The sequence below is a fragment of the Tiliqua scincoides genome, chromosome 2 (genome assembly GCF_035046505.1).
Source record: "Tiliqua scincoides isolate rTilSci1 chromosome 2, rTilSci1.hap2, whole genome shotgun sequence".
Classification (NCBI taxonomy): Eukaryota; Metazoa; Chordata; class Lepidosauria; order Squamata; family Scincidae; genus Tiliqua; species Tiliqua scincoides.
The window spans coordinates 72,778,034-72,804,953 of NC_089822.1; the positions used below are offsets into that span (position 1 = coordinate 72,778,034).

Genomic DNA, 26,920 nt, shown 5'->3' on the forward strand with positions numbered 1-26,920 from the left:
TAAAAGACTAACCCAGTGGTTCCCAGACCTATTGTGGTCACGGAGGCCTTCTTCCATGGTGGCCTGATGTGATCTCACACAAAAAGTGCTATCTCAGCCTGGCCAAGATGGTGGCACCAAGAAAAAGAGGCTGTCAGGGACATTCTCCAGTGCTCCTTTGAGTTTGCCATGGTGCACAATTTGGGAACCACTGGACTAACCAATTTATTTCAACATTAGCTCTTGTGGAGTCTCCACAGGTTTATTCTAAAATAAATTGGTTTAAGAGTCTACAAGACTCTTAAAACTCTATTGTTTTTGATAGAAGAAGAATCATTTGGCCAAAATTAAAGAGGTACACCTAAGGCTAACAAATTATAGGAAAGAGGCCATAGTAAGTAGGACAGGCAAAGCAGTGGTTGATACTGGGTGAAAATGAAGATGAGGAGAATCACTTTATGTGGGGGAAAAGGAGAGGGGAAAGAAGTTCAAGTAGGAGTAGGTTGGGTGTTGATAACAGGCTTCTAAAAAAGGATGAAATGGCAGAATGCAGAAGATAATAATGAGCAAGGGATATTTTAGCAATCAGAAAAAGTTAAAATTATATCCAATTACACAGCCTTGTGAAGCGATTGCATCCTCTAGAGAAAACTAATCTAATTAAAAAATGAGATAATCCAGTATTCTGAAATAGTTGAAAATGTTTATTGGCACCAATTTATATATACACATTTTTTTAAAGTGAACCTAACAATTTTCCAAAATACTTCCCTTTAAAATCTATTTTTAAAAATTTAAGCATTTTCTTACATAGATACAAAATATGTCAAGTTACTAAATCATTAAATTAATGCAATAATTTATCTAGCAATGCCTTTGTTGCTGCTGTGCCATCTTTAGTCCTTTTTAGTTTTGGAATAAGGCTTTTTAGTCCATCTTTCACTTGAGTTGCCACTTCTTGGTCAGAGCTCTGAAGAAGGCTATAATGAAGGAGAAAAAATGATCAAAACTACATCTCAAGATAAACTTGGGAAAAAAAATCCTACAAGAAGCTAACAAAAAGTACATGATATTGAGATTTTGTCAAGTTAGTAATTGGGGTAATTGCCAGCTAACAAGAAAGTATATCGAACGGATCGGCCATGACAGGTCAGCATAAATGACAGTTTACCAAATGCTGCAATATTTCCAATGAGATTTTATTCAGACTGTAGTTTAAGGGCTCAATCCTGAATTCCCTGAGTGCTGATACTGGGTGTCATAAACACGTCCACTGCACCTAAGAAGGAAGGCATGTCTGTTGCATCCAAGAAAGAGGGCCACCAGCATTGGTCCTGTGCCAGTTGGGATCCAGTGGAGCTAGGCTCCGCCAGGCCCACCCCCACCTGGACCACTCACTCCCACCACCATGCCTTCCCATGCCCCAGAACTCCTCTTCGCACCCTGAAAACCCACTCCACCACCTGCCGGTGCAACTTGTCCTTGGGCACTCCTGCGTCGTCTCCATTCGGTGCTCCATCAGGCTGGAAAGCCTGACACAGAGGTTCTCTCCCCAATGCTGGCAAAATTGCCAAGAGAAGCCCCACAGGATAAAGCAGTTGCCATTTGGTGCCACTGCTCCCTAGGTGCTGGGAAGCTCAAGACTGGTCTGCCCATTACTTTAAACCAGTGTTTCTCAACATTTGTCCTTCACTTTATATGGTCCACCTATTCAAAGTACCTCTGGAAATAACTTGCAATTATATCATCACCAGTTACTTCTGGGTTGAGAGGTCAGATGCAACATGACAAACACCATTAAGAGGTTCAGAGTGAAAGGGAGGGCCTTTTCGAGCACGAAAAAGCATGCTTTGGACTCCGCCAACTGAGCTGAGCTTCCTACTGCTGTTTGTTGTGTTGCACTCCGGGTCTTGCTGCTACGCAGCAGGCGTCCAGGGGTCCCACAAGTACCAGGCACCACCTCAAGTACCACTGGTGGTACCTGTACCACTGGTTGACAAATACTGCTTTAAACCCATGAATCAGTTTTCTTTACCCTTCTGGTTTGCAAAGAGAGGAATAACGGTCAAATTTGTGGAGATGGGGTCTTTGCAGTTTTTAGAAAGTCTGTTAAGAAGTTTTTATTCCACACAGCTTTTTGAGAACTATGACTGCTTTTTGTTTTAAAATGAGATAGAAATATATCTTCATTAGGAACAGTTCTATAAGGTTTCATTATGATTTTATTTGCAGGCTACTGTGAGAATTATTGCCACCAATGAAAGCAGCCTATATATTTCCATATTATTTATCACAGTAGAGAACCTGATGGGAAGAAGTTCACTTTTTAAGAGAAAGAGGAAGCCACAAACTACATGAAATGACAACCCCCGAATGTACATGAATCTCTAAGGATTACTCAAGCTTGGGTCTTAGTGTCAATTGTTTATGGGTTTGTTTTAACAGCTGCTATTGTTTTTCAACAATGTTTTAATCATATTGTAAGACACCCAGCAAGAGGAAGGCAAGATTTAATTCTCAAAAATTACTACTACTACTCCACTGCTATTAGTGCCAGCCTAATAATAGACTGTCTTTAATATAACTGTATAATGTATAAATTTATAAATTTCATTTATTGTAATGTTATAAAGATTTACTGTTCTGACCTCAATGATCAGCATACTGTTCCCACAACAAATGCTACATTCCATTTGACAAAAGATGCCAAGTGACCGCTACATATACCCGTTCCATGCCACATTCACAAAATTACTCACTTGTACACCATGTTAAATAGACCTTCTGTATTAATGTTCCTCCAATATGCTCTTGAATAGTAGACAGATTAGAACCCCCAGCCTCACTTTATTTTTTTATATACACATTGAAAGCTCAAGTCGCAGCAGGGTGGTTAAAATCAAACTAACTACCAACTGCAAGTACAAGTACAACAGGCAGTTCAATGGGCAGTACAGGACCAGTAATCATCGAGAAATGAATGCAAGTATGCACTCTTATTTTTAAATTCAGTCAGGAACACTCAGTATTCCAGGAAAAAAAGTTGTGCTGGTAGCAGCATGACTGCAAATCAAGAGATGGAACAAGTACTTGCCATTCCAGTTTGCAGATTTTTTTCCAAGGAATTTCAAACAGTTAGAGGTGCTGGCAAGGGACAACTGCTGTGTTATTTTTGTCATAACCTTCTGACTGAGCAACAACATCTTCCGAGTTGCGTGTGCATGTTTTTTTTAGATACATAATAAGGATTATGTTGCCAAACCAAACAGAATGAGAGAAGAATTAATGTGGCTTGTGGAGTGATTAAAAATCTGTTTCTCAATGTGACCTAAAATAGGATGGCAGTCAAGCAGTTCCACTTCATCCAAGCACTCAGCATCACTACAAGCTGGAAATTGCTGCACAGTACCACTGGGATACAACAAGCTCTCTATGAAATATTTATCTATTTTATTTCTGCAGACACATGGTACTTGCCCACTAGAGGGGTGGCCCTGTTATTCTGCAGCAACACACACAACAGGGTGTCATGTGGTACTTAAAGACTAACAAATTTACTGCAGCAAAATCTTTTGTGGACAACAGTTCACTTTCCTTCCTAGACTGTAGTCCAGTGTCCCTAAATGATGACTTATGGACCACATTTAGCCCACCAACACGTTCTGACCTGCTTGCTGATTTCAGTGACATTCCAATTATATGCTGTCCTACCTTTTCCTCTTTTACCCCCACCTGTTACTACACAACCTTCCTCCTGGTGGATAATGCAACTGCTGGGCTAAATTGCTCTCACTGAGAGCCCAGCTGACAGAGAGAGAGAGAGAGATGGCAAAAAGCTCTGCAGCTCCACATATTTTTCTCCTGTTGTGAAATGTATGCATGAAAGCTTTCTACAATTTTCTATAATTGATTGAGGGATGTGGCCTTGAGGGCTGATGTTTAGGGACCCCGCTGCAGTCCATGAAAGCTTATGCTCTTTAAGATTATATTACATGTTGCATTATGCGTAATAATAAACACGAAAACTTTGGAATAAGAGAAGACAACAGTTGAAGGGCAAATATCTGTGTGTATGTGTTTTGTTTTTAAATTAAGTTGCACACAACATGTTTTGTGTGGGGAAAAAGCCACATGCACTATGCCCCAAAGTCTGCTAGGGATAGATATTGCTATCTTCATCACAAGATACAAGCTACAACCTCATTCACACCAAGGAGTACATGCATCCCCCAGGGATTGTGGTGCAGCCACAAATGCGCATCTTATCCTTACCAATTGTGTTAGGCATTGTACAGAAACCACACAGACAGCTTTGATTGCCTGAGTTTGCATCAAAATGTACACAATTAAGCATGAAATGATTTAGCACACTTTAAAAGAATAAATACTAGAGAACACTACAGGAGGAAGGGCAAAGAGGCACCCCTGCTAACTGGAAAAAGAGGCACCTTTTAAAGTGGTGTCCTCTTATATTTAGCAGGGAAGAATAATTGTCCATCTTCACCCCAGCATGGCATCTTTTCAGCGGCTATTGCCGGTGTTCCTTTCACATCTTTTTCAGACTGTGAACCCTTTGGGAACAGGGAACCATTCATTTATTTAACTATGTAAACTACTTTGTGAACTCCTTTTCAACAAAGTGGTATACAAATATTCTTAATAAGAAAAAAGTAAACGCTGTAGTAAAGGACATGTTTTAGATCTATAGTGGTATCTTTACATGCCAAGAAAACTCACTTTGAACCTTCAAAGGTCAAGTTTGTTTTTTTTTTAAAGTCATTTTGATGAATACATTAGAATTGGAATAGCCAGTAAACGGAAAATCCTATCATTGCATCTTAATTAAGGCCATATATTTCATCACTACTTAAGCTGCAAGATCTCTGGAAATGTAATTCCCACTGTTTTAGGAAAAGAACTTCAACACCATTAGAAATGCTATAGCAAATAATTCAGTCCTGAGATACCCCAGCAGAACGCCATTCATTCTCACGGTTCTTTTTGCTTTTCTGCAAAAGCTGACAAAGCCGCTCCTTGATACCTTCATTGGTTTTGCTCTCCACCCTATATCCCAATTTGGCAGATGGCAATTTTATGTAAACATACTAATACTTGGTGCAGGGGTGTTATACATAAAGACCACAGTCTGGACCTGACCCGTGGAAGTTAGTTATAAGACCCACATGATAATTGGGCTCTCCCAGTTATGTCTTTTAGCATCACCACCCTCCCACCACCCCAGAATATCTCCTTCCTGCCGTTCCCCAGCCCCCACGCCGACCTGACAGACAGCACAGCCTTACCTCTTGTGCCAGCCTATCCTGGAGGTTGGATTGCACCCTTGTTTATTCATGCACAGTGCCTTTTGTGTTTTAGAAACTTTTATATACAAAGAGATGACAGCAAGTACTTCATTTTAACTGAGGTGTCAGACTAATAAAATGAAACTGTTGTTACAGTCCATTACAGATACATTCGTGCCTCGGCATCTGCAAGGGTTCTGTTCTCAAAACCCTTGTGGATACTGAAACAGATAATCAAATCCATGAGTCTTGGCACATAAAACCCTCTGAACATGATCAGAGTGTCTGCAGGATATTCTGAGGGTCGAGTAGGCCATCTGTGGCCTCCCCAGTGCTAGGAAAGACTTCTAAGGCCTCCGGTAGGGTACTGGTTGGGCCATGTCTAGTTCAATGCTGGTGAGGGGAGTCATATCTGAATTGAGTCAGATCCGTGGACAGAAAATCTGTGGATAAGAAGGCTTGACATGTAGAACTGCTAGCCACAAACTGATTGCTGCAGGTGTGCGCTTCAGGTATGACTGGAGAACTCTAAAAGAAGAATTAAGCATTAAGCTATGAACATTTAATATCAGTTATACAAACTGAGGGTGCTGTCACCATAGTGTATTCTCACTGAAATGGAATTGTTATATTATAAAATACTGCTTTTCAAAAATTGTTGACAAAAGCAGTTTACCCAGGAAAATAATCTTAAAATGATTCCCTGTCTCAAAGGCTTCACAAGCTCAAAATACATAGAAAAGGCACCAGAAGTCAACCACTGGGAGAGATGCTATGCTGGAGTGAAATATCTGTTTCCCCTCTCCTCACTGGTAAATATAAGAGAACCACCACTTAAAAGGTGCTTCTTAGACCGGTTACCACATTATAAGTCAGGAATTTGGTAGTCCTTAAAATGTAGATAACCGATATTGCCAAAAAAAGGATAAGGCTTTGTACTAACAGGAAATGCTTTGAAAAAGATAGTGTGAAATTGCGGGGGATAGCAAGGGATATGAAACTACATATCAACCTCTTTGTTTCAACTTGGTTCTAGATGCTGCATACTAAAATTTCCCAGTACATTTTTGGTAAGGTTCGTTGAAAGGAAGTGACAAATTCTGCTTTGTAGACAACACAATATCAACTCAACAACATGGCTACTACGGCCTGATTACAAGCGATAGGATTTATAAGTCACTTCTAGCATCACCTATAGCATCACTTCTAGCATCACCTACAACTCAAAGCATGTATGAAAGTATATTGCAAAGAAGATATTTTGTTGTTTAAGTTGAATTCTTGGATATTAAAAAAAACAGTAGTGATTTACATACCGACACAGAAGAATCACACCACGATTCATATTTGCCCAACTCTTCAAGCGATCAGTGCCCACATGCTCTACCAACAATCTTGCAAAACACCCTGTTAAGAATATGAAAACACACAGATCTATTAAAAGCCTATAAAAAACTTCTAGCTACTCATGATTTGTAAAGCTATGCTCAACCTGAGCCTCAGGGAGTTGTCATTTTCCATCATAATGCCCTCAGAGCATTTTATCAGCCATCAAAGCCTTAAGAACATATAAGTACATAAGAAGAGCCCTGCTGGATCAGGACCAGGGCCCTTCTAGTTCAGCTTCCTGTATCTCACAGTGGTGCATCAGATGACCTCTGGGGGCTGGGGGATAAGAATAGGCCCTCAGTTTGGCTGTACTTCATTGTACTACGTCAGTTCGTCGTAAGAGGCGACTAAACAGCCACCGGGTAGATGGGACTCATTAGCCTGGGAAGGCAGCTCATCTGAGAGAAGGAAAACTCTGATCCCAAACCTCCACTGCCTTGTGGCTACATCCAGTTATGGAAAAGGCTTCAGGAGTCAACCTCGAGGCAAAATCAGGAGCCAGAGTCCCTGAGGCAGTTCATGGCTGAACACAGTCACGTTCTGGCAACTCCTGCAACACTGCTGGAACCAACCGTATTGGCTTCTGCCTTTCCATTGGACCATTTCAGCGACGTGGAGAGGGGGGGATTTGCTGCATGGGTAACAGTCTATCCTCCATATCTACTCTACCCAGGCTTTGCACACTGGAAAGGACACTCTGTTCCAGAACCACCATTCAGAGCACAATACCATAGTCTTCCGAGACTGAAGGATGCCAGCATCAGATGCCTCAGGGAGCACATACAAGATACTTGCATCTTGCTGCTACCTCCCTGCATCTAACATTCTATTTACACTCACACACCCCCAGCAAAGACACCAAATTGTGATTGGGTTGAACTTGTGCTACTTTATTAAACATGGTGACCAATTTTTAAAGCATGAAACCTACTGAATATACCTTCCCCCCCCCCCTCGCCAGTCTGGGGTAGGTGAAAAAAACTGCCATCCACCACCAATTTGGACGACAGAAAAAAAATTCCTACCCGGCCCTCATAATGAACAACCAGCTAATGTCAGACTGTACATACCCATCATGACTTGTAATCTGTGATGGAATTTTCCTCCAAAAATCTGTCCAATCCCTTTTAAAGGCATCTAGGCTGGATGCCATCACCTTACCCTGTAGCAAGGAGTTCCACAAACTAATTATACGCTGGGTAAAGAAATACTTCCTTTGGTCTGTTCCAACTCTCCTGACACTCAATTTTAATGGATGCCCCCTGGTTCTGGTGTTGTGTGAAAGGGAAAAGAGCATCTATCTATCTACTCAATCAATGTCTTTTTCAATGTTTACCCTATATTAATGTTTATCCTATATTAATTGCCTTAGATGCCCACTGTCTGGCAGAAAATTAGGACATAGGTATATATTTAAAAAGAACTATACAACAACTGTTCGCACATTTGTATACGCATAACTAATTTTCAAGCAATGAGAAGAATCTGGGTGACCAAAACTGCCATGTCTTGTATGTAAATTCACTAGCAGTACTGCTTCAGATGCACACAAATGCTTGGGCACACAGAGGTTGGATTCAGATGACTAAATAAACCATAGCTTATCTGGTCATAAATGCAACTTGAGCCCATCTACTCGTTCTTCCACCCTCCCTAACCTGCACCTCAAGCTCAAAGATTTTCAGCGAAGGAAAAATGTGTGCTGTAGGTGCCTCAAATGAAAAGGCATAATTAACAGCAAGTGCAGTGAAGTCCTCAAATTACCATATGGGCTGACCTCCCCATCCCAACCTCTGTCTTGTCCTTTACCCATTCAGACATTCCTCTGAATGTGATGAATGCATGTACTATATTTGTCATATTTGTCAAATTTATCAAGGTACCTTCTCTGTCAGTCTCTCTCATTTTCTCATCTTGTTCAATCAGCCACTTCAGAACCAGATGACCTGCTGGATGCTCTGCAATGTGAAGCTTTAAAAAGAGAGTAAAAATAATTAAGGCTATAATGTTTTACATCTAGTTGCACCACAACCAATAAGCTTTGAAAAACAAAAACACAACACTTTTCAAGAACTAAATCAAAGGTAAAACATGTAAACATGTTCCATAAATAAATACACACAGAGAGTGAGTGAGAGTGTGTGTAATTTAGTTGCTCCACAGAATTACCTTTCTTATCTTTTTTCTTTAATCTCAAAAACTTCCACTTCTTGCTATTTTATTGCTGTTTTTCTGCCCCTTCACATGTACTGAATGATTTCAAGGCTGTAATACTAAGAATTTGTCACCAGATAACAAGTGTAACTTCATATAATGTGAAAAGGCTATTCTGACAGCACTACAAGCAGATAAGTCAACATATTTTTAAGTATGCTGTGTATGCCATACATAATCAGACCAAGATATCTGCTTGTCTTCTCCTAAATCAATAATGTACTACCAGAGTATTTCACAAACATGCTGTCATTTTAAAGAGTTTCTAGAAGTTGTGAAAATATAGGATATATACTAGTGTGGCATCAGAATTTAGTTAAGAGACAGTTGCACACTAAAATATGAGAAGAAATTGTGCTTGTGATGTCCTTTATGTACAAGCATGTCCCCATTCAGCTACTCCCACACCTATCAACTCCAACAGACCTCTACTTCCTGTGAGCTAAAAAGTTTACAATCATTTTCTGCTACTTTGCACCTATGTCTACAAGTTTTGGGAACTGCTTAAAAATGACTTCTTGATCCTTAGATCCCTATGAAATTAAAATGCATGCATGCATGTCTCTGTCTGTTATCTCTTCCATAGATGCTTTGTGTACTTTATTTCAAACCCAAATTAAACTGCATCTCACAACACAGGAGGCTGCCTTCTGTGGAGTCAGCCCCTTGGGTCATCTAGTACAATACTGTCTACACTATTGGGCAGTAGCTTTCTATTGTCTTTCCCAGTCCTATCTGGGGGCTGAAACTGGGACCTTCTACACATAAAGCAGATGTCCTATCACTGAGCTACCGTCCCCATTCCCTATTAAGATCTTCTCAGAAAACATAAAAAACCCTTTATTATATGAGCTCCTAGTTTAACCTGATTAGACAACCAAAATACAGCAGACCATACTGGGAAAAAAATATAGCAAAAGATAATTCATAACTCTACTTGTTTTCCACTGTCTGGGGCAATTACCTCTCCATCTTTGCCCCCCGGAACCATTTCTTTTGCAGCCAGACTAGCAATGGTTTTCATAGCAGGCTGGATGTCACCAATAGCAGCCCTGAGGATACCAGGCACAACAACACATGTAGCTTTGTCCATCACCATATCTTCGGCATGCAGGTTCAGGTAGTTCAGTACAGTTGGAGATATAGCTTCCAGAAGTTCACGACGGCGGATGTCTACATCTTTTTTACTAGTAGAACAAATGATGCACAAAAAAATCTCAATACAGGAAATTGGTTTGTTGTACAAAATAATTCAGCCATATTTGCTACCAAGTAAAAATCCAAACTCAACACCAGAACTTTTTAAATTTCCAAGCTCTCTCGAAACAACTAGTATATTAAAACAGCAGCTTCCTTCAGCAGACAGACTTAAGTATGATTCATATCAAATGTGGTGCCAGCAAACTTGTGATGATTAGGTTCCCCCCAAGGAAGGAAGCCCTGATATAAAGTTCAACAGAGAAGGGGCTTTGCTGAGACACTCAAGTGAAACTGCATTTCCAAATTACCTGTAAGCATTTCCATCACCCTGTTGAAGGATTTTTATTATCGCTGGTGAGAAATACTTCTGGTCTCTTGGACTTAACAGATACAATAGGACCTTCCTTCCAAATTTGTTGCTTATAATGCTGGTTAAGGAATCACTCATTTCCTGAAAAATGAACAGGGGGATGAGGGGAAAGAAAAAACCTTAAATTACTAATGGGAAAACTGTTCAACAATTATAGTTTTAATTCCTTGGAGATAGGTCAAGACTTAGGTTAACATTTTACACTGACACTGTAACATGCACTTGGCAGCAAAACTGCCTGAATAAATTGGCTTGCAAAGACACACTCAGAACAAATTTTAATGACAAATGATTGCATGAGGCAGCCAGTAAGACAAAAGACTAAAGTAGTACATGATCAATCATGACAGAGAGAACTACCAAGAAAGAACAGGTTAGGATATCATACCCAAACCTGGCTACACATTATGCCATGAAAGCTCTTCTGCCTGTTGAGAATCCCTATCAACAGGCTGAGAAAGCCAAAGGCTCATCACTGCCACCAGGCAGAGAAAGCTGGAAACGACAGAAATTTCACACAGCCAAGGGGCAGTTGTTGGCTGCTTTTCTCTGAAGAAAGGCAACTAGCAGCCTCTGCCCACGCAGCACAAAACAGTTTACATGTATTGTGTAACGTGTAGCAAGGCTCTCAGTTGTTGTTGGCAACCTTAGTCTTGAAAGACTATGGTATCGCACTCTGAATGGCGGTTCTGGCACAGCGTCTAGTGTTGTTGAAAAGGCCGATTCGGAAGTGACAATCCCTTCCACACTGGGAGCAAGAATAGTCTGTCCCTGGTGTGTCTCCCTGGCTACGGGCCTTCCTTCTTTGCCTCTTTGCCTCAGTCTGTTGGCAAAGTGTCTCTTCAAACTGAGAAAAGCCATGCTGCATAGGCTGCTTCCAAGCAGAACACTCAGAGGCCAAGGTTTCCCATCTGTTGAGGTTCATTCCTAAGGCTTTCAGATCCTTCTTGCAGATATCCTTGTAGCGCAGCTGTGGTCTACCCGTAGGGCGCTTTCCCTACACAAGTTCTCCATAGAGGAGATCCTTTGGGATCCAGACATCGCCCATTCTCACGACATGACCAAGCCAACGCAGGTGTTTGTTTCAGCAGTGCATACACGCTGGGGATTCCAGCTCGTTCCAGGACTGTGTTGTTTGGAACTTTGTCCTGTCAGGTGATACTGAGGATGTGTCGGAGGCAGCGCATGTGGAAAGCGTTCAGTAAAGGATCGTATTCTCTCCAGATTATGTGCATCTAGGAAACCTATAGCAACAATCCTTAAATTCACAGTCACAAGAATCATTTCTGCAGGATAGTTGTTTTTAGTGAATCCATTTGATGGGAGCATCAACAAGGGTAGCCTAGCTAATAAAACACCAACACCAAATCTGTGGGCTTGCACAGGCACAAGAAGAATTAATTGATATGCTAGGGCTGCCACAAGACAACTATTAAATCAAACAGTGTGAGTTCTGCATATGTCCTTGCATTGTGTTCTCCCTCATCTGTATAATGATTTGTTTTACTTAGTAACAGGATTTGCCTTCCAAATGCAAAGTAGTGCTTCAGAGTCAGCAACCAGCATGCTAGCTCAAAACCTCTCATCAGCTGGTGCAGTCAATTTACAATGTAGCCCATTTTATTTTTAAATGCTTCCTAAATAACCACCTCCCAAATTAGAAAAATCTTTGACAACTGCTAAAAGCAATTAAGCAAAACCTTTAAAATGCACTCCTTCCCCCATCCCCACCCACAGTAACATTTGAGGTGACAGATAATGCTTTTTATGAAATAGGTACAGACACTTATTTCAATCATTAAATAAATGCACAAACAAAAGGCATCCCGTCATCCTGATTGTTGAAAACTTCAAACTTTCCCAGGACAAGGTGGGTGAAGGAGGACCAGAAGACTGCCCTGCCTGCTTAGACAAGTACACACTTTCACATGCAATCCCACTGAAAGCGCTCTGTAACCATGCTGCAGAGAACAGAGTATCACTCAAGGTCACTGCTGTTATGTATCATCATTTAGCAGAGTCAAAGGCCCCTGAACATTTTACTATATTCACCTTATATCCAGCTTATTAAGAGGAAAATGTTTTTAGCTATTATTTTAATAGCAGGTGAATAATTTACTTTTCATTCAGGCACACACAGCACTGAAATACAGAGGGGTTGGTGATCAAGGACTGTACAATCTTTTCCTGAGACTCTCTCTGCAGTCTAGTTAAACTGGAAAAAATGCTTCTTTAAAAAGCCAGAAAAATAATATCAAGTAACAGTGCCCCCAGGAGATACCTTTTACACATTTCCCACACTGCACAATAAAGCACTAAAGGGTATAGGACTGAGGGCAGGCTGGCAGAACTGAACCAGAGTACATTACACAATTTAAGTAGGGGTGGGGCAAACTGTAGCAAGAAGAGTTGAACAGCACTGCATGCATCCACTCAAACCAAGCACATATGGAATACTAGAAGTTTTAAAAATATGTACAAGTTCCAATGCTCTCAAATTTATCCCTGTATCTGAAAGCAGAATGATAACTGTACGAACAGTTGTAGTAAAACAGTTACCTGATTGATTACATTTTTAAAAAAATCACAAGCGTAATCTTTACAGGCATCTGGTCTAATCTCCTTTTAAAGACATCTAAAATTAGCAGTTATCACCATGACTTACAGCAGCAAATACCATGAACTATGTACTGTGTAAGGTACTTTATGGAGTTTGTCTGACCGGAATCCTCCACCAATCAGTTTCCTTAACCACTTTTTCCACACCATGCAGAATTCTATCTTTTATCATCTGCCCCTCACCCATTCTGTCTCTTGCTAAACTTTTTAAAAAAGCAAATGCTTCAGCATTTCCTTGTAGGTACTAGATTGCAACCTTTCATCATTGTGGTTGCCTTTTTCCATTCTACAATGTCCTGAAAATCACGTAAAGATGTCTTCTATGAACAGAAGAGATCTTGCAGAAGATGTCTCCACCCAATTTTTGGCAATTTCCTCTCAAACCTAAACCTGTCCCATTCCCAGCAATCTCCAGGTTCTCAGGAGTGACTTTTTATGAAGTGAAAGGGGAAGGAAGTTTTTGTGCAGGTTCCTTCTCCTTGTGCAAGATATGAAAACACCCCAAGGACAATTAGAAAATAAATTTCTTTTCACTCTGAAATGCTAAAAACTAAAAGGTATGAAACCTAGCCTGAAAACACTGTGTTTTTACAATAATTCATATCTCTCCTTTAAGTTGGGAATTAAGGGGGGAGGTGTTAGTGAGTAATACTACTTACAGATATAATTAGCTGCTTCACAAGCTTCGTATCATCAATGCAGTCAAATATTGCCAACAAAACCAAATGTGAGAATTCACCCTGAAACATGAATCAGAAACTAAGAATAGTACAAGACACACATAAATCCAATGACACAAGCAGGCTTGTCCAACATTCATCAATAATGACTGTCCATTTCAACAACCTCAAGGACTGGTTAGTGATTTGATGATCTTGCTAGGATATTTCAATTACCGTTGGGGCCTCATATCTGCGGATCTTGCTCAACACGAATCCCCCAGACCCGTGTTGAGCCAGATTTGGCCCAATCCGAGCCCTCTGGAGGTGACTGGAGCACAGCTTCAGAGGGCTTAAAGTGACTAAAACAGTGGATTTCATTATCCACAGTTTTTGGTATCTGCGGGGGGGGGGGGGCAAGATTGGGTCCCTGAGGATACCAAGCCCCCACCTGCATCTTCTTGTTTAATACACACACACACACACACACACACGGTGAGATCAATCTTTCTAGACCTAAGAAACAGACAATTCTCCTCTAAGTCTACAAACAATATACACATTTACCTGAAAGTTAGTCCAACTAAATACAATGGGACTTACTCCCAAGTAAAACAGTTTAGGAGTGCTCTGTTGTGAAGAATTCGCATTAACTTATAAAGTAGCTATAATGTAATCCCTAAATTGGCTTTTTCAATCCTAAATTAGCAAAATAAACTCCTTTCAAATCAATACCTGCAGTATAAAGTATAATGCCATTTCACTGGTATAATTTATTCTTTCACTGAGCTAGGAATCAAGTTCCATAAAACACAAAGCCATTATAGGCAAGCCAAACGCCATAGGCAAAAGGTCATACATCTCTTTCAGCGCCCCTCATCTTTTGAACTATCTTCTAATGATATTGGTTTTGATACTTGCTTATGTTCAAGAGGATTTCTAAAAGATCATCTCGGGCATTCCCCCACTTCTTTTATTTATACTTTTTAATTCCTCCTCCCTCTAACTTGTACTGTCTTTTTGACTGACATTTTGAGCAAAGCCCTTTCTCCCAATTGTAAGGCATATATCTGTAGCAGCTATATGAAGAACACCAGCATATAGTGATGAACATTTCTTACATAAGCTTGTATCCCTAAGAAATGCTACTTTCTCACTCCAGTTCTAAAATCCTAGCCCCACACAAATCCTGCATCTTGCAAATGGGAACCAATACTACAGTTGTGGTGATACATACAAACAGCAGAACCAGGGGACATCCACTAAAATTGAGTGTTGGGAGGGTTAGGACAGATAAAAGAAAATATTTATTTACTCAGTGTGTGGTCAGTCTGTGGAACTCCTTCCCACAGGATGTGGTGACGGCTCTGCCCTGGATGCCTTTAAAAGGGGATTGGACAAGTTTCTGGAGGAAAAATCCATTACGGGGTACAAGCCATGATGTGTATGTGCAACCTCCTGATTTTAGAAATGGGTTATGTCAGAATGCCAGATGCAAGGGAGGGCACCAGGATGCAGGTCTCTTGTTATCTGGTGTGCTCCCTGGGGCATTTGGTGGGCCGCTGTGAGATATAGGAAGTTGGACTAGATGGGCCTATGGCCTGAACCAGTGGGACTGTTCTTATGTTCTTATGATACAGGTTGAGACTAATTATTCATGTGGATTAAAAAAACAACGCACTATAGCAAATCAATTTAAAAAACAAAGTTTCTTTGCTTCAGTGATTGAAAAACAGCCTTGCTGACCTTTTGACTCTAAGATAAGAGTCATTAATAATAATAATAATAATAATAATAATAATAATAATAAAAAAATTTATTTTTATCCCGCCCTTCTCCCTAACGGGACCCAGAAGAAGAAGACAATCCATCAGCACTTCCCTCAGCCCCTCCCTTCACTAATGCAAAATGATCACCTTTCTTTCATGTGCTGGGGGAAGGGAGGGGTCTGCAGGAGAGAGAAGGATTGATGGATTGTTAGCCTGCTGCCCCCCCCCCATTAAGGAGGCTGTTGTTAAAGGACTGTTCAGTTTTTAAAACTGATTTTAAAGGGATGCATTTTTTCCCTTCTCCAGGGATCAGCACATTCTCTCTCCTTTGCAGGGGCCATTTGTGTTGGATCAAATCCATGTCTAAAAAATCAGTGTATAAATAGGCTGGATCTGTACTTACAGTGGCAACTTTTTCAACATATGTCTTCATGGTTTTCACAATGACCTTTCTGTCCTAACAAGGGAAATTAAAGAACATTGATGAGCCTGCAACGCCAACAAGACTTTCATCTTTCAAAACAAGATTCCATTTATAATGTGGTGGAATGACCACTTCCATACTCGAGTGTAGCACAGCTATATTTCCCAAAGGCTGATACATTTGAGCTGCTGGTAACTGTATTAGGGAAATAGCTCTGTAGTGCAATATTGCGTGGTCTCTCTAAAAAGTCTTTTATGATCAAATTCCCATTAAACTACAGTACTGTGCCCTGACCCAGAAAAGCTGCTTTAAATACAACACCTTGGGGGTTCCATGCCATAAGCAATGCATAGCTACTCTGGCTCCATCATGAGTGTGCGCCAAGTAGATCACAGCTTCTCTGATGGCTTCAATCATTTCCTAGACATAAAGAACCAGAATTGTAAGAAACTGGTTTTGTTGAAGAGAGCACATATTTATGAACAGCATTATTCTGACCAGGTCTGTAAAACATTTTCTACACCCAAGAATGAAAAAAATATCTCCAGTTCCTAGGATGACAATTTTGAAACATCCAGGCAAGAGTTTATTGCTCTGACTGCAGTCAAACAACAGAAAAAGACCAATGTGTTCTGTTCCGTCACAATGATTATACAGTACATGTAGCAGTGCACAGGTATCTGAGGGAAAGAGGCAAAAAATAAATGCAGGCAACATGAGCTCAACTCTAGATATTATCTAAAGAGGTATTATGGGTCGCTATTAGCGTGTTGGACAACTACTGGGCAGACACAGATTCAAAATCCTGCTTAGCCTTGAAGTTCACTGGGTAGTTTTGGGTCAGTCACTCTATCTCAGTATAAGCCACCTCACGGAGCTGTTGCATGGATAAAATGGTGGGTGGGTGGGAAGAAATGTGTACATCACCCTGCACACCTTTGAAGGAAGGGCAGGATTGAAATGTAATAAATTCCTACATAAAGAAAAATAAAATGCATAACAAATTGTGTTTAAAAAAAAAAGTAAAGGGAAGGGTATATGACCATGCATCCCACTGAAAACAAAGCAATGCAGATAGACTGCATCTATACTCATGTGCACATCAAATTTAAAGTGGCAATTCCTGATCCACTAAATCAAGGCTTTCCAAACTATGGCCCAGGGGCCAAATCCAACCCACCACAAGATTTTATCTGGCCTTCAGCAACTTTTTTTGTCAGAGCATTTGCTAATGTTTGACATTTTTACTCATTAGATATGATTTCTGAGTTTAAGCAAGGCTTTTTTTTTTGTAATTGTCACATTTTTCATCTGAATCATATCACCCAATTACAAAAAAGATCCAAGTAAAACTTATTCATTCATTTAAATTTCATTCATAAAACTGATTTATTTTTTTTTTGGCTTGTGAAAGTAATAATAACTGGTATTTATATACCGCCTTTCTGGCCACTGGATTACTCCTTTGGCTTTATTCAAGGTGGTTTACACAGGCAGGCTTACTCTAAACCCCCAAAGAGGTTTTCACAATTACAAATTCTATCTTGCAAGAACAATCTACAGTTCAGGTGGATCTCTCATGATCAGGTGAAATGTTCTGGCTGCACGCTGTTAGCAGGTCCCATGCTAACAGACTGCTCCTTTCCCTCTCATGGAAAATGTTAGAGCCTGCTTCTTTTGGCTCCCACCCAAAAGGGCTTGGCTTGACTTGACAACTCTCAAGATCTTGTTGCTTGTGGAGGCTTCCGATGATCTTGAACTGGTGATCTTCAGATGTTAAATCTTCCAGCTTGAGTGGCTCTACCCTCTAGACCAGACCTCCTGCCCAGTATGATGTGGCCCTCATACTGAAAAGTTTGGAGCCTCCTGCACTAAATGAACCCTCCCAGAAGCCCACCTATACACAGATGTCACTAGCTGAGAAGATATGCTGGACATGTTCCTACTGAAGTGCTCTTAACCATAAGATGGCACTGAATGCCCAGTTTACAATTCACTGTTTAATTCTTTAAGGTGAACACAGTTCAATAAGACTCATTATAAATGAAATCAATGTGCATTAATACTTACAGATTTTTGTTTAGGGGTAGCATGAGTAAAAAAGTCCAAATAAACCTTATGTACCAATGAATGCTTTATTACAGTTTCTCTGTAGGATGAGAAAAAAGTAAACAGAAGCTTATATTCACATTTTACGATTCAGAATATGCCACCAGTCATACGCCGCTTAACAACAGGGATGTGGACTGGCTCTGCTCCCCTCGCCTCCAGAGGCTTTTCTGAGCCTGCCAGAGGTAGCGCACATCCACGCGCTGCCTCTGCAAGGTTCAGAATGCTGGAATTGCATGAGAGATGCGACTTCTGATTTTCTCCGTAAAACCTGAAATCATGTCTCTAACATACGGATGCACACTGCCTCTGGGAAGATCAGAAAAGCTCCCGGAGGCGAAGGGAGCAGCGCTCCTCTCAGCTTTTGAGGCTGGGGGTGTGTGACCTCCTGACTAGCAGTGGCCGTCACATATGTGATCTGTCACTGACCGGAAGGTCGTTAATGGGCAAACACCTGAAATATTATTTGGTAGCTTTGTGAGTTGCTTTGCCCTTTTGGCCCAAAACTAGCCTGAAAAATTTAAAAAGGATGAAATTTAAGTCTCTGTCAACAGCATACGAAATTTTACCAGCCATAGGTCTGTAGATGTCATTTACAACTTTATGTAAGATGGCGCTTGTTCAGAGAATTTAAGTTGTCAGTAGAACCTCAGATTTATAACAGGATAAACACAGGAGTAACACTCACATGTGCACAAAATTTCTTTGCCTGAAGTTCAACTTTTGTGAAAATGCTATCCTAAAAATACAATTGATTGTGCAGGACTGCACTGAACGGAAGGTACATATTTTGTAACAAATACAAAAATTCTGGCAATAGCAGGAGAGCAACACATAGGGGAAGCATTTTGAGCTGTTTGTAAGTCTTTTTGAAGGTCCACATAATCTTATCAAATGAGAAAAATGATGCCTATTTGCTTTAATGTCCCATTGCTATGGATCTTTCTGCTTTCACCAACTTAAATATCACCATTTCAACTTTATTCCCATACTAATAGCTGTGAAAAGGAGGGAGAACACACTTTAAGGCCCAAATCCTAACCAGCTTTCCGGCATAGCTGTGCCAATGGCGCAGGTACCACATCCTGTGGTTGGGGGACAATTATGGAAGCCTCCTCAAGCTAAAAGAATGTTTGTTCCCTTACCTCGGAGCTGCATTGCCTTTATCTTGCTGTTGGAAAGCTGGTTAGGATTGCGCCCTAAGCCAAACAAGCCATAAATTTGCAAAGATAATCACGGCACGAGCTGCTATGCTTACTTTTGAGCCATTGGAGTAAGAATCTGTTTCATTTCATCCATAATGACCTCACGTTTTTCAGGCTGAGCCTCCAACACCTGGTCCAGAGTCAGGTGATCCGATGACTAAAAGAAAGAAAAGCCACCACAATGAGTTTTAATTACATGAACGTTATAGGAGCCAAAGGACAGAGAAGAAACTTATGGCACAATCCTAAGCAGAGTGTCACACCAGTGCTAGCTGCCATTCAAGTGCCCCGTTGTGGCTGCTGGGACTTTTCCCAGGAAAAGGGAATGAATGTCCCCTTACCACAAGAAGTTTGCCAACCTCAAGAAGTCTGCATGGCCCATTCTGCCCCTGTGGAATTGGCACAGGTGGGTGTTGGATAAGATTGGGCTGTTAACCACTTTATAAAATAGTCAATCATAGGCAGATGCTCACACACCTGGTTCCATGAACTCATTAGGCCAAATTTAGTATCTCAAAACATGTACTGAAGCTCAGATGCGCACACATGAACCAGGTCTTCCCAAGTCACAGTAATGCTGGAAATCTCCCCATGCACATGCACAGACACACACAGACACTCTCTCTCTCAAACAAACAAACAAATGAAGCTATCCTGGAAAATGCAGGGAAAGACTTGCACAAGAGCAACGAAAATCATGGTTTAGGTAGTACAGAAATAAGTCTTAATGATTTCAAACCTGGATTTTATGCAAGTATTTTTATTACCATGGCATAACTTACAAGGGGAACCGGGGAGCTTCTTACAGAATTCTCTATTCTTACACAATTTTTAAAAGGTTAGAACAATTATGCATACATCCTACATTTATTTTGATAACTACAATTTAAGAGGAAGGCACAGTTTCTAATTAGGATGCAAAGAGAAACCCTTTTGAATTGGTCTCTCATTAAGGAAAGCCACAAAGCATGATATATGCTACAACACATAATGAAAGCAGAATCTAAGCACATTAATATTCATCATTTCAAGCCTTTTGAAAGAACTTCATTAAGTTTTTTTTAAGCATTAGTATTTGGAGATATGAATAGAGCTCTGTTCCAAGTTTTCTAACAAATAGATTTCCCAAGAATGTCAACTGATCAGATTTAAAAAAAAATACATTGATTTTGTTTTCTTGAGTCTAAAAGCAATAAAGGGGACTCTTTCACACTATGAGCAAATGCGAAATGTTTGACAACCGCTTCAAAACAACCATAAAGTATACTGCACTGCAATTTGAATTTCTGAATTATGACACCCTATTCATTTCATTTTTCAAAATCAACTAGACCTGAATAATACTAGCTAATTGTTTCTTTGTAGTAATTAATGAACCAGATTTTTTTTAAAAAAAAAATACTTCCCACAGACTCTGAAATGTTGCCAAAGCCAATGACTTAACATAAGACCAGTTCTGCTAGAACAGCGGGCACCAAACCCCAGCCTGTGGGCCTGATCTTGCACCCATGAAAATCACTCGCCCGCGTGAAAAGAGTTTACTGTTCCATGGGGGAGTCCAATAACTTTGTTGCCGATCTCCCCCAAAGTTCATGCCACCCAGCCATGTCTGCCCAGAAAACTGGGTGCAGAGTACTGGGACAACAGAATGCGGAAGCAGCTAGGTAGTGCAAACCTTGGAGGAGGTCAGCAACAAAGATATCAGGCTCCCCTGCAGAATGGTGAGCTCCATTAATGGTGAGCTCCACAAACAGATTTTTCTTTTAGCAGTGGTCCGTGGTTTGGAGACCACTAGAATAACCAAGGTCCATTAGCTTCAGTACACATTTACTGACTATAATACAAGTCAGCTTCCAGACTGGAGCAAATTCCAGTAAGTACCTGAAGTGCTCAGTTTATAAATGTAGATATCTGTTGCACTGGAAAATAGTTTTAATGAAGCACCAAGATATTAATTAGACTCATGCTACTTGAAGACTTGCTGAAAAACAGAAAATTACTATCCCTCACAGCTGTAAGCTTAAGTCACCCTGGGCAGATGCCCTCAGGCCTCAAGGATACTCTGTTCCAGTTAATATCTTGAAGGAACCTAGAGTGCATGAGCAAAGAACCTGTAGTGTTCATCACAAAACAAACACATTGTGAAGCACAAAGGCTGCTTATTCAGAAACTTTAACTTGTTGCATTTTCCTTTCACACATTTGTACATTTCCTTTCCAGACCTTTGTAATAAATAGTATTATTAAAATATTTAATAGTGTGTTAAAAGTTACACAAATATTTCTGAAGAATGAAGATACCCCAATGCGTTACCTTGTAGACTTGAAATGCGTTCCCATAAAGTTCCTCAGTCAACATGTTTCTCTGCTCCAAAATGGCTTTCTCATTGTATGCAAACTCCACTACTGCAGATGCCTCAGCATGGCGCAGCATCTTTCTCACCTCACCTTTAAAGCTTTTGATGATTTCTGCAATTTGTGGCTTTGTCCTAGTCCAGGAATAAGCCAGGACAGTAACAAATGACATGAGAAAACAGATCAGACTTTCAAACAAGCCAAAGTCCATACCTCAATTCATGAAAGACTCCTGCACCCAAATCAGCATCTGAGTTATAAGCTTGTCACAGAACAACAGCTTGTCCACAAATTTTGCCTCTGCTTAAACCCTAAGCAGATGCTGTCAGAACTATTTCTTGGGTCTAGGGGGCAGTAGGAATTCACAAGCAGGCTCTATTCCTGTATCGACACTCCTTAACCATGTTCCCTACATTCACCATAAGCAGAGTTTTCCTGAGTTTCCCTGAGCGTTCCCTGATGCTGTATTCATGAATGCTGGGCAGCATTCTTTAACACAGGGACGCTCTTTCCCCCAAGTGCAACATTTGCCACTAAAGGTGATGAGGTGGGGGGCGGGTGAAGAATAGTTTAAAAGTGCATTGATGTGAGGCTTTCTAGCACACTCTCACTACTTCCCAACCAACATTCTTTCTGGTAAACATCAGCATAGGGCTTGAGTAGTCAGTCATGGCTTTCGGTTACTGCCTCCTGAGTCCTCTGGCCCATTCCATAACCTTCAAAAATAGGTGGAGCCAGTCCTCCACACTACGTTGGACTTTAGAGAATGTAAGAACCAGCACATCCAAGAGAGAGAAAGTACAATACAATCTATGCAAACAAGCTAGTCAAATATATTGAATTTAATTTGCACAAGGCTGGTATGTCCAAGTTTCATTCAGCAACATGCAACTGTTGCAGAAAGCAGCAAAGCTGGAAGGGGTGTGAATTGATAAGCCCCCAGCTTGTCTGCCACCCTCCCTGAAAAAGATGGGAGAAAGACGGAAGTGGCAGCAGCACCGCTGGAGGAAAAAAGAAAAAAAACAAAAAAGCTGTTGTGCCTCCGATTCACCTCTCCCCATTCACCCAGCTTCTCCTGTTCATTCAAAACAGGATGGAGTCTGCATACCAAGCTCCAAGTAAGTGAGGGGAAGTGGGGCAGGGTACCTCTTTCCCCCTACCTTATTCTCTGGTGGACAAGAAGGTGCGCATATAGGGCAGCAGAACTGGGGATGGGTGGGTGGGATTCAGGTAGCAGGGAGGCACAAGCCAGCCCTGTGTTTGTAATAAATTAATCCATAGATTGTCACTGCTATGAGATAGAGCAGGGGTCTCTAAACATTTAGACCAGAGGGCCACATCAAATATCTGGCATGGTGTTGAGGGCCAGAAAAATAAATAAATTTTAAATATAAAATTTAAATAAATACATTAGAAAGCCTAAGGCCTTCAGATGGCCCAGAACATCACTTCTGGTTTTTCAGGAAAAATATTTCTAGGTCTTTAGAAGGAATTGAGGGGAGGCGCATGGTCGCCCTGGCCTTCAGAACACCCTGGAGCACAGCTCTGGTCATATTCCGTTGAGCAGACCAGAGGCTTACAGGGGACCAGAGGCTTGCCATGGGCCAGATAGAGGCTTGTGGTGGGCCTCACTTGGCCCCCAGGCCGGGGTTTGGAGAACCCTTTACACACTTACCTGAAGTAAATTCCATTCAATACAGTGCAACAATTCTGAAATAACATGTATAGGACTGTACTGTTTCAAACACACTTGAACACAGCATATGGATATGCAAAATACCTACCCATACATGAGGAGCTTCTTCACTATATTTCTGGAGTACTTTGATTTGCTTAGTTCAATGAAACTCTCTGAGGGATGGGGAAAAAAAAAATCACACTGAGAAGCTATTACAATGAAACACTTGGAATGCAAAGGCTGCGTAAGTGAAAAATCATACCTTTTAGTTCTTCAAATACTTCTTGTCTTTGCTTTTCATTGCCAAACTGAATGTAACACTGGATGACGCGAGTTGAATCATGAGCAAATGCCATCTGTGGAGATAAATGAATCAATTACTACAACTCATTTAGCTACCATTTTATCCTATGTATTTTGTATTTATATTTATAGTTAGTGATAATGAAGCTGCACCATGTAGGCTACAGCCGAGACTATAACGGCAAAATTCACTGACAATGAAACAAACAATACAACTGCATTTGGAATGATACAGCCTTAGGCAAAAATTAAAACTAATTGAAAGAGAACTGCTTCAATATTTTCCCACCAATCTTCAGTACTTGGTATTTCAGCTGTTATCTACAATCAGTATTGGTAACAGAAACATTCTGTATAATCTGATTGCATATGAAGCAACAAATATTCAGTTCTCTCCCAAACAATGCTGTGGGATCTACTTACATCAAAAATCAGGGCTTTAACTTATCATACCACATTGGATCCAGAGAATGCAGCTTTCTCACCTTGACTGCAGCTAGAGATGTGAAGGCCTGGAAGAATCCAGGAAAAAGTTTTCCCAGTTTTTTACCCAATGACATTTTTTGGAATTGAGGGAACACAAGAAACAATTCTAATGAAATATTTTTCTCTTTTGGAATTGAGTGAAATGATTTTAAGGCTTTATTCACCCAAACTGCCAGAAACTGTGAGGTATAAAGACCTGTATGCAAAAGGGTCTATAAAACAAGAGAATGATCTTTACTGCACATACATGGACAAAATACAACATTCAAATCCAAGGCATATTTCTGCACCTAGAGGTGCTGCCATCTTCATGATAGCATATACAGGGCTTTTAATTGTTGCCTGCCTTCTTCCAGTGACCTCTCTTCTACTTTGGTGAACTGTTCAGTGCTCCTGTGTCTGCTGCCATCTTGATCAGACCCAAGTCAATCTTTTCACTTCTCTTTTCAAACGACTGTGACAGACACTCTACTACAAATTGGGAAACAAATACCTTATTGTCTTGCCTCACTGGAGGAGAACATGATCAGAAGGAAGTGGGACAGAAGAATCTGTTGAGGGTACCAGATGAATGATTTGAATATTTGGGTGGATTTGAATATTTGAACTATAACTAGTCATGTGTAACATAGGGTGCAACAGTTAACAGCCCTCCTGTGAGTAAATTTGCAATTATGCAAGCACAAAACTAAGGCTTTTACATGTTGAAGTTTCATATGTGTGCCAAATCATACATTTGAATGTGCTGAGTTATACATAATAAATTTTATGCTCTAAAGCAGCAAAATAAGCTTAGGCTTGATATGAAAATAACTACGCATATATTTGAATTTTTCTCAAAATTTCCATTTTCCCCCCAAAACAAATGGTCATGGCATCAAAATTTCCAGGAATTTTACATCTCTAGCCACAGCCCCTTGTGCCCCCTGAAAAGTGTGCCCAGGGATTACAGAACTTTCCAGTATACCATGAGACATAGCGTAGAGGCCTTCAGTCAGAAGGAGGAATTGACAAAAATCAGGAGGAAGGTCTTGCATAAAGGTGCTTTCTGATCACGCACAGGACTCTCTGGATCTCAGCAATAATTTTATGGACAAGGACAGGACAACTCAACATACAATATTTCAGCAGGAATGAAAACTCATGTCAACAACTTGCGAACTGTTTTGCTTTTTTTAAAAAAAAGTTTGCTATATTTCTTACATTTTTTATTTTTCCATGGAGCAACTCCTGAAGTTCACTCAATAGCTTCTTGCGCTTTTCTGGGTCACATTTTTTCCTACCAAAACAAGTGGATTCTTATGTAAGCAGGTATTTAATTTTTTCTTGTTAATTTTGTTAATTTTTAATCTTGCAGACTAAAGTTGATTACTTTTCGAAGTAGTGTTATAATTAATCATTCCTTTAAAAAAAACCCAAATACACAACCCTGCACAATTTCATTATACTATATCATCTGTTCTAAAAATTAAACATTTTGCAATCAAAAATCACTGGGCATCACTGCACACACAACTAGCATGTGAGAAGCCTAGTGGCCAAATGAATTCAAGATACAATACTGTGGCTCCTTACTTTCAACTCTAATGTCAAGGGAAGGGCACTTGTGTGATTTCAGCTAAACCCACAGAGTGATTAAGTGCAAAACCAGGCTTAAATCAGTGTCATATTTGTACCCTACTTTTCTACTAATGAGCTCGGGTGGTGAATGTGTGTTATTTTATTTTATGCTGTGAAGCAGGTTAAGCTAGGGGATAGTGACATGTTCAAGATCACCTCCTGAACTTCAAGGCCAGGCAAGGATTTGAAGCTGGATCAACAAATTCCCAAGTCAAACATTTCAAAGCTCTGATAGATGACTAATACAGTAAGAGGTTCCATTTGCAGGTTATCTCACTGACTAAATGTTTCCCTGCAATACATATTCTTAAGAACACTGAAATACTGCTTTGTTTATCAATACTCCTAAAAATCCAAATATTGATCTACATTCTCAATTATGGTACAACACAAATACTGAGCACACAATACTGAGGGAAGTGTAATACAAATGAAAGTTTCCTCTTTATGAGGGAAAATCTAAGTACAATATTTATTATACTGAATTACCGTCTCAGCATTTCCCAAATCTGCTTTGCTTTAAGCACTGCATTGTAATTGGTTTTGTCATTCAGCTGTCGGGTCTGTTTCAGTTCCTTCTTTTTCTTCTTGATGTCCTCCCACTTAGGCTTCTTAGGTTGCAACCCTAATGATAAAAAGCTATAGTTTTGTATCACACTTGACATTATACAGCATCTGAATTAACATGCACTGCCAATTTCTTGGTGGAGACTGCTCAGCTGAAGGAGTCTTATCCATTAATGACTTGCTGTAAATTTTGCCTTGGCTTAAAGTTCTAACAATGTCAGAATCATGAGCAAAAGACAAGCTTTGGCCTGTAATGGCTTAGTTTGAAGTAGTAATTGGAACACATGAAGCTAGATCAGTGCAGGGAGATGGCAGTGATGTGATCCCCAGGATTGCACCACTGCTGGGGAAAGAAGAGGGGGTTTGTACTTACCAAAGTGAGCGATGGCCTCGGGGGAGAGCCCTGTAGAAGACTTTTTAGTTAATCGGAGGCTTGAGGAGCCCTGTGAAGGCTTCCACAGGGCTTCTCGCACCCCTGGAGGCCAGTACTCGCTTTGGTGAGTACAAACCTCCCCTTCTTTCCCCAACACTGGTGCAATCCTGGTGATTGCGTCACTTCCATCCCCCCATCTTGCCCCTCACAGGGCGAGGGCTGAGTATTTCCCTGGTTGGTGGGACGGGACACACCAGTTTGGGAACCAATGCGCAAGATCAGGGGTGTCCACACTTTTT

General features: G+C 40.5%; 1 protein-coding gene across 2 annotated transcripts in view; it reads right to left on the reverse strand.

Annotated features, from left to right (window-relative positions):
- Positions 1-662: 662 nt before the first annotated feature.
- PUM3 (pumilio RNA binding family member 3) overlaps positions 663-26,920 on the reverse strand; it is a 29,752-nt gene continuing 3,494 nt past the window's right edge. For both annotated transcript variants that reach the window (XM_066614634.1, XM_066614635.1), the window contains exons 4-18: positions 26,171-26,306; positions 25,265-25,340; positions 23,535-23,628; positions 23,379-23,445; positions 21,554-21,728; positions 19,294-19,397; positions 17,997-18,075; positions 16,248-16,346; positions 15,906-15,959; positions 13,734-13,814; positions 10,394-10,536; positions 9,850-10,072; positions 8,555-8,642; positions 6,599-6,689; positions 663-959 (exon numbers count right to left, since the gene is read on the reverse strand). In XM_066614634.1, the coding sequence (XP_066470731.1) occupies positions 827-959; positions 6,599-6,689; positions 8,555-8,642; positions 9,850-10,072; positions 10,394-10,536; positions 13,734-13,814; positions 15,906-15,959; positions 16,248-16,346; positions 17,997-18,075; positions 19,294-19,397; positions 21,554-21,728; positions 23,379-23,445; positions 23,535-23,628; positions 25,265-25,340; positions 26,171-26,306 (1,643 nt within the window). In that variant the 3' untranslated portion in view covers positions 663-826. The remainder of the gene's footprint in view (positions 960-6,598; positions 6,690-8,554; positions 8,643-9,849; positions 10,073-10,393; positions 10,537-13,733; positions 13,815-15,905; positions 15,960-16,247; positions 16,347-17,996; positions 18,076-19,293; positions 19,398-21,553; positions 21,729-23,378; positions 23,446-23,534; positions 23,629-25,264; positions 25,341-26,170; positions 26,307-26,920) is intronic.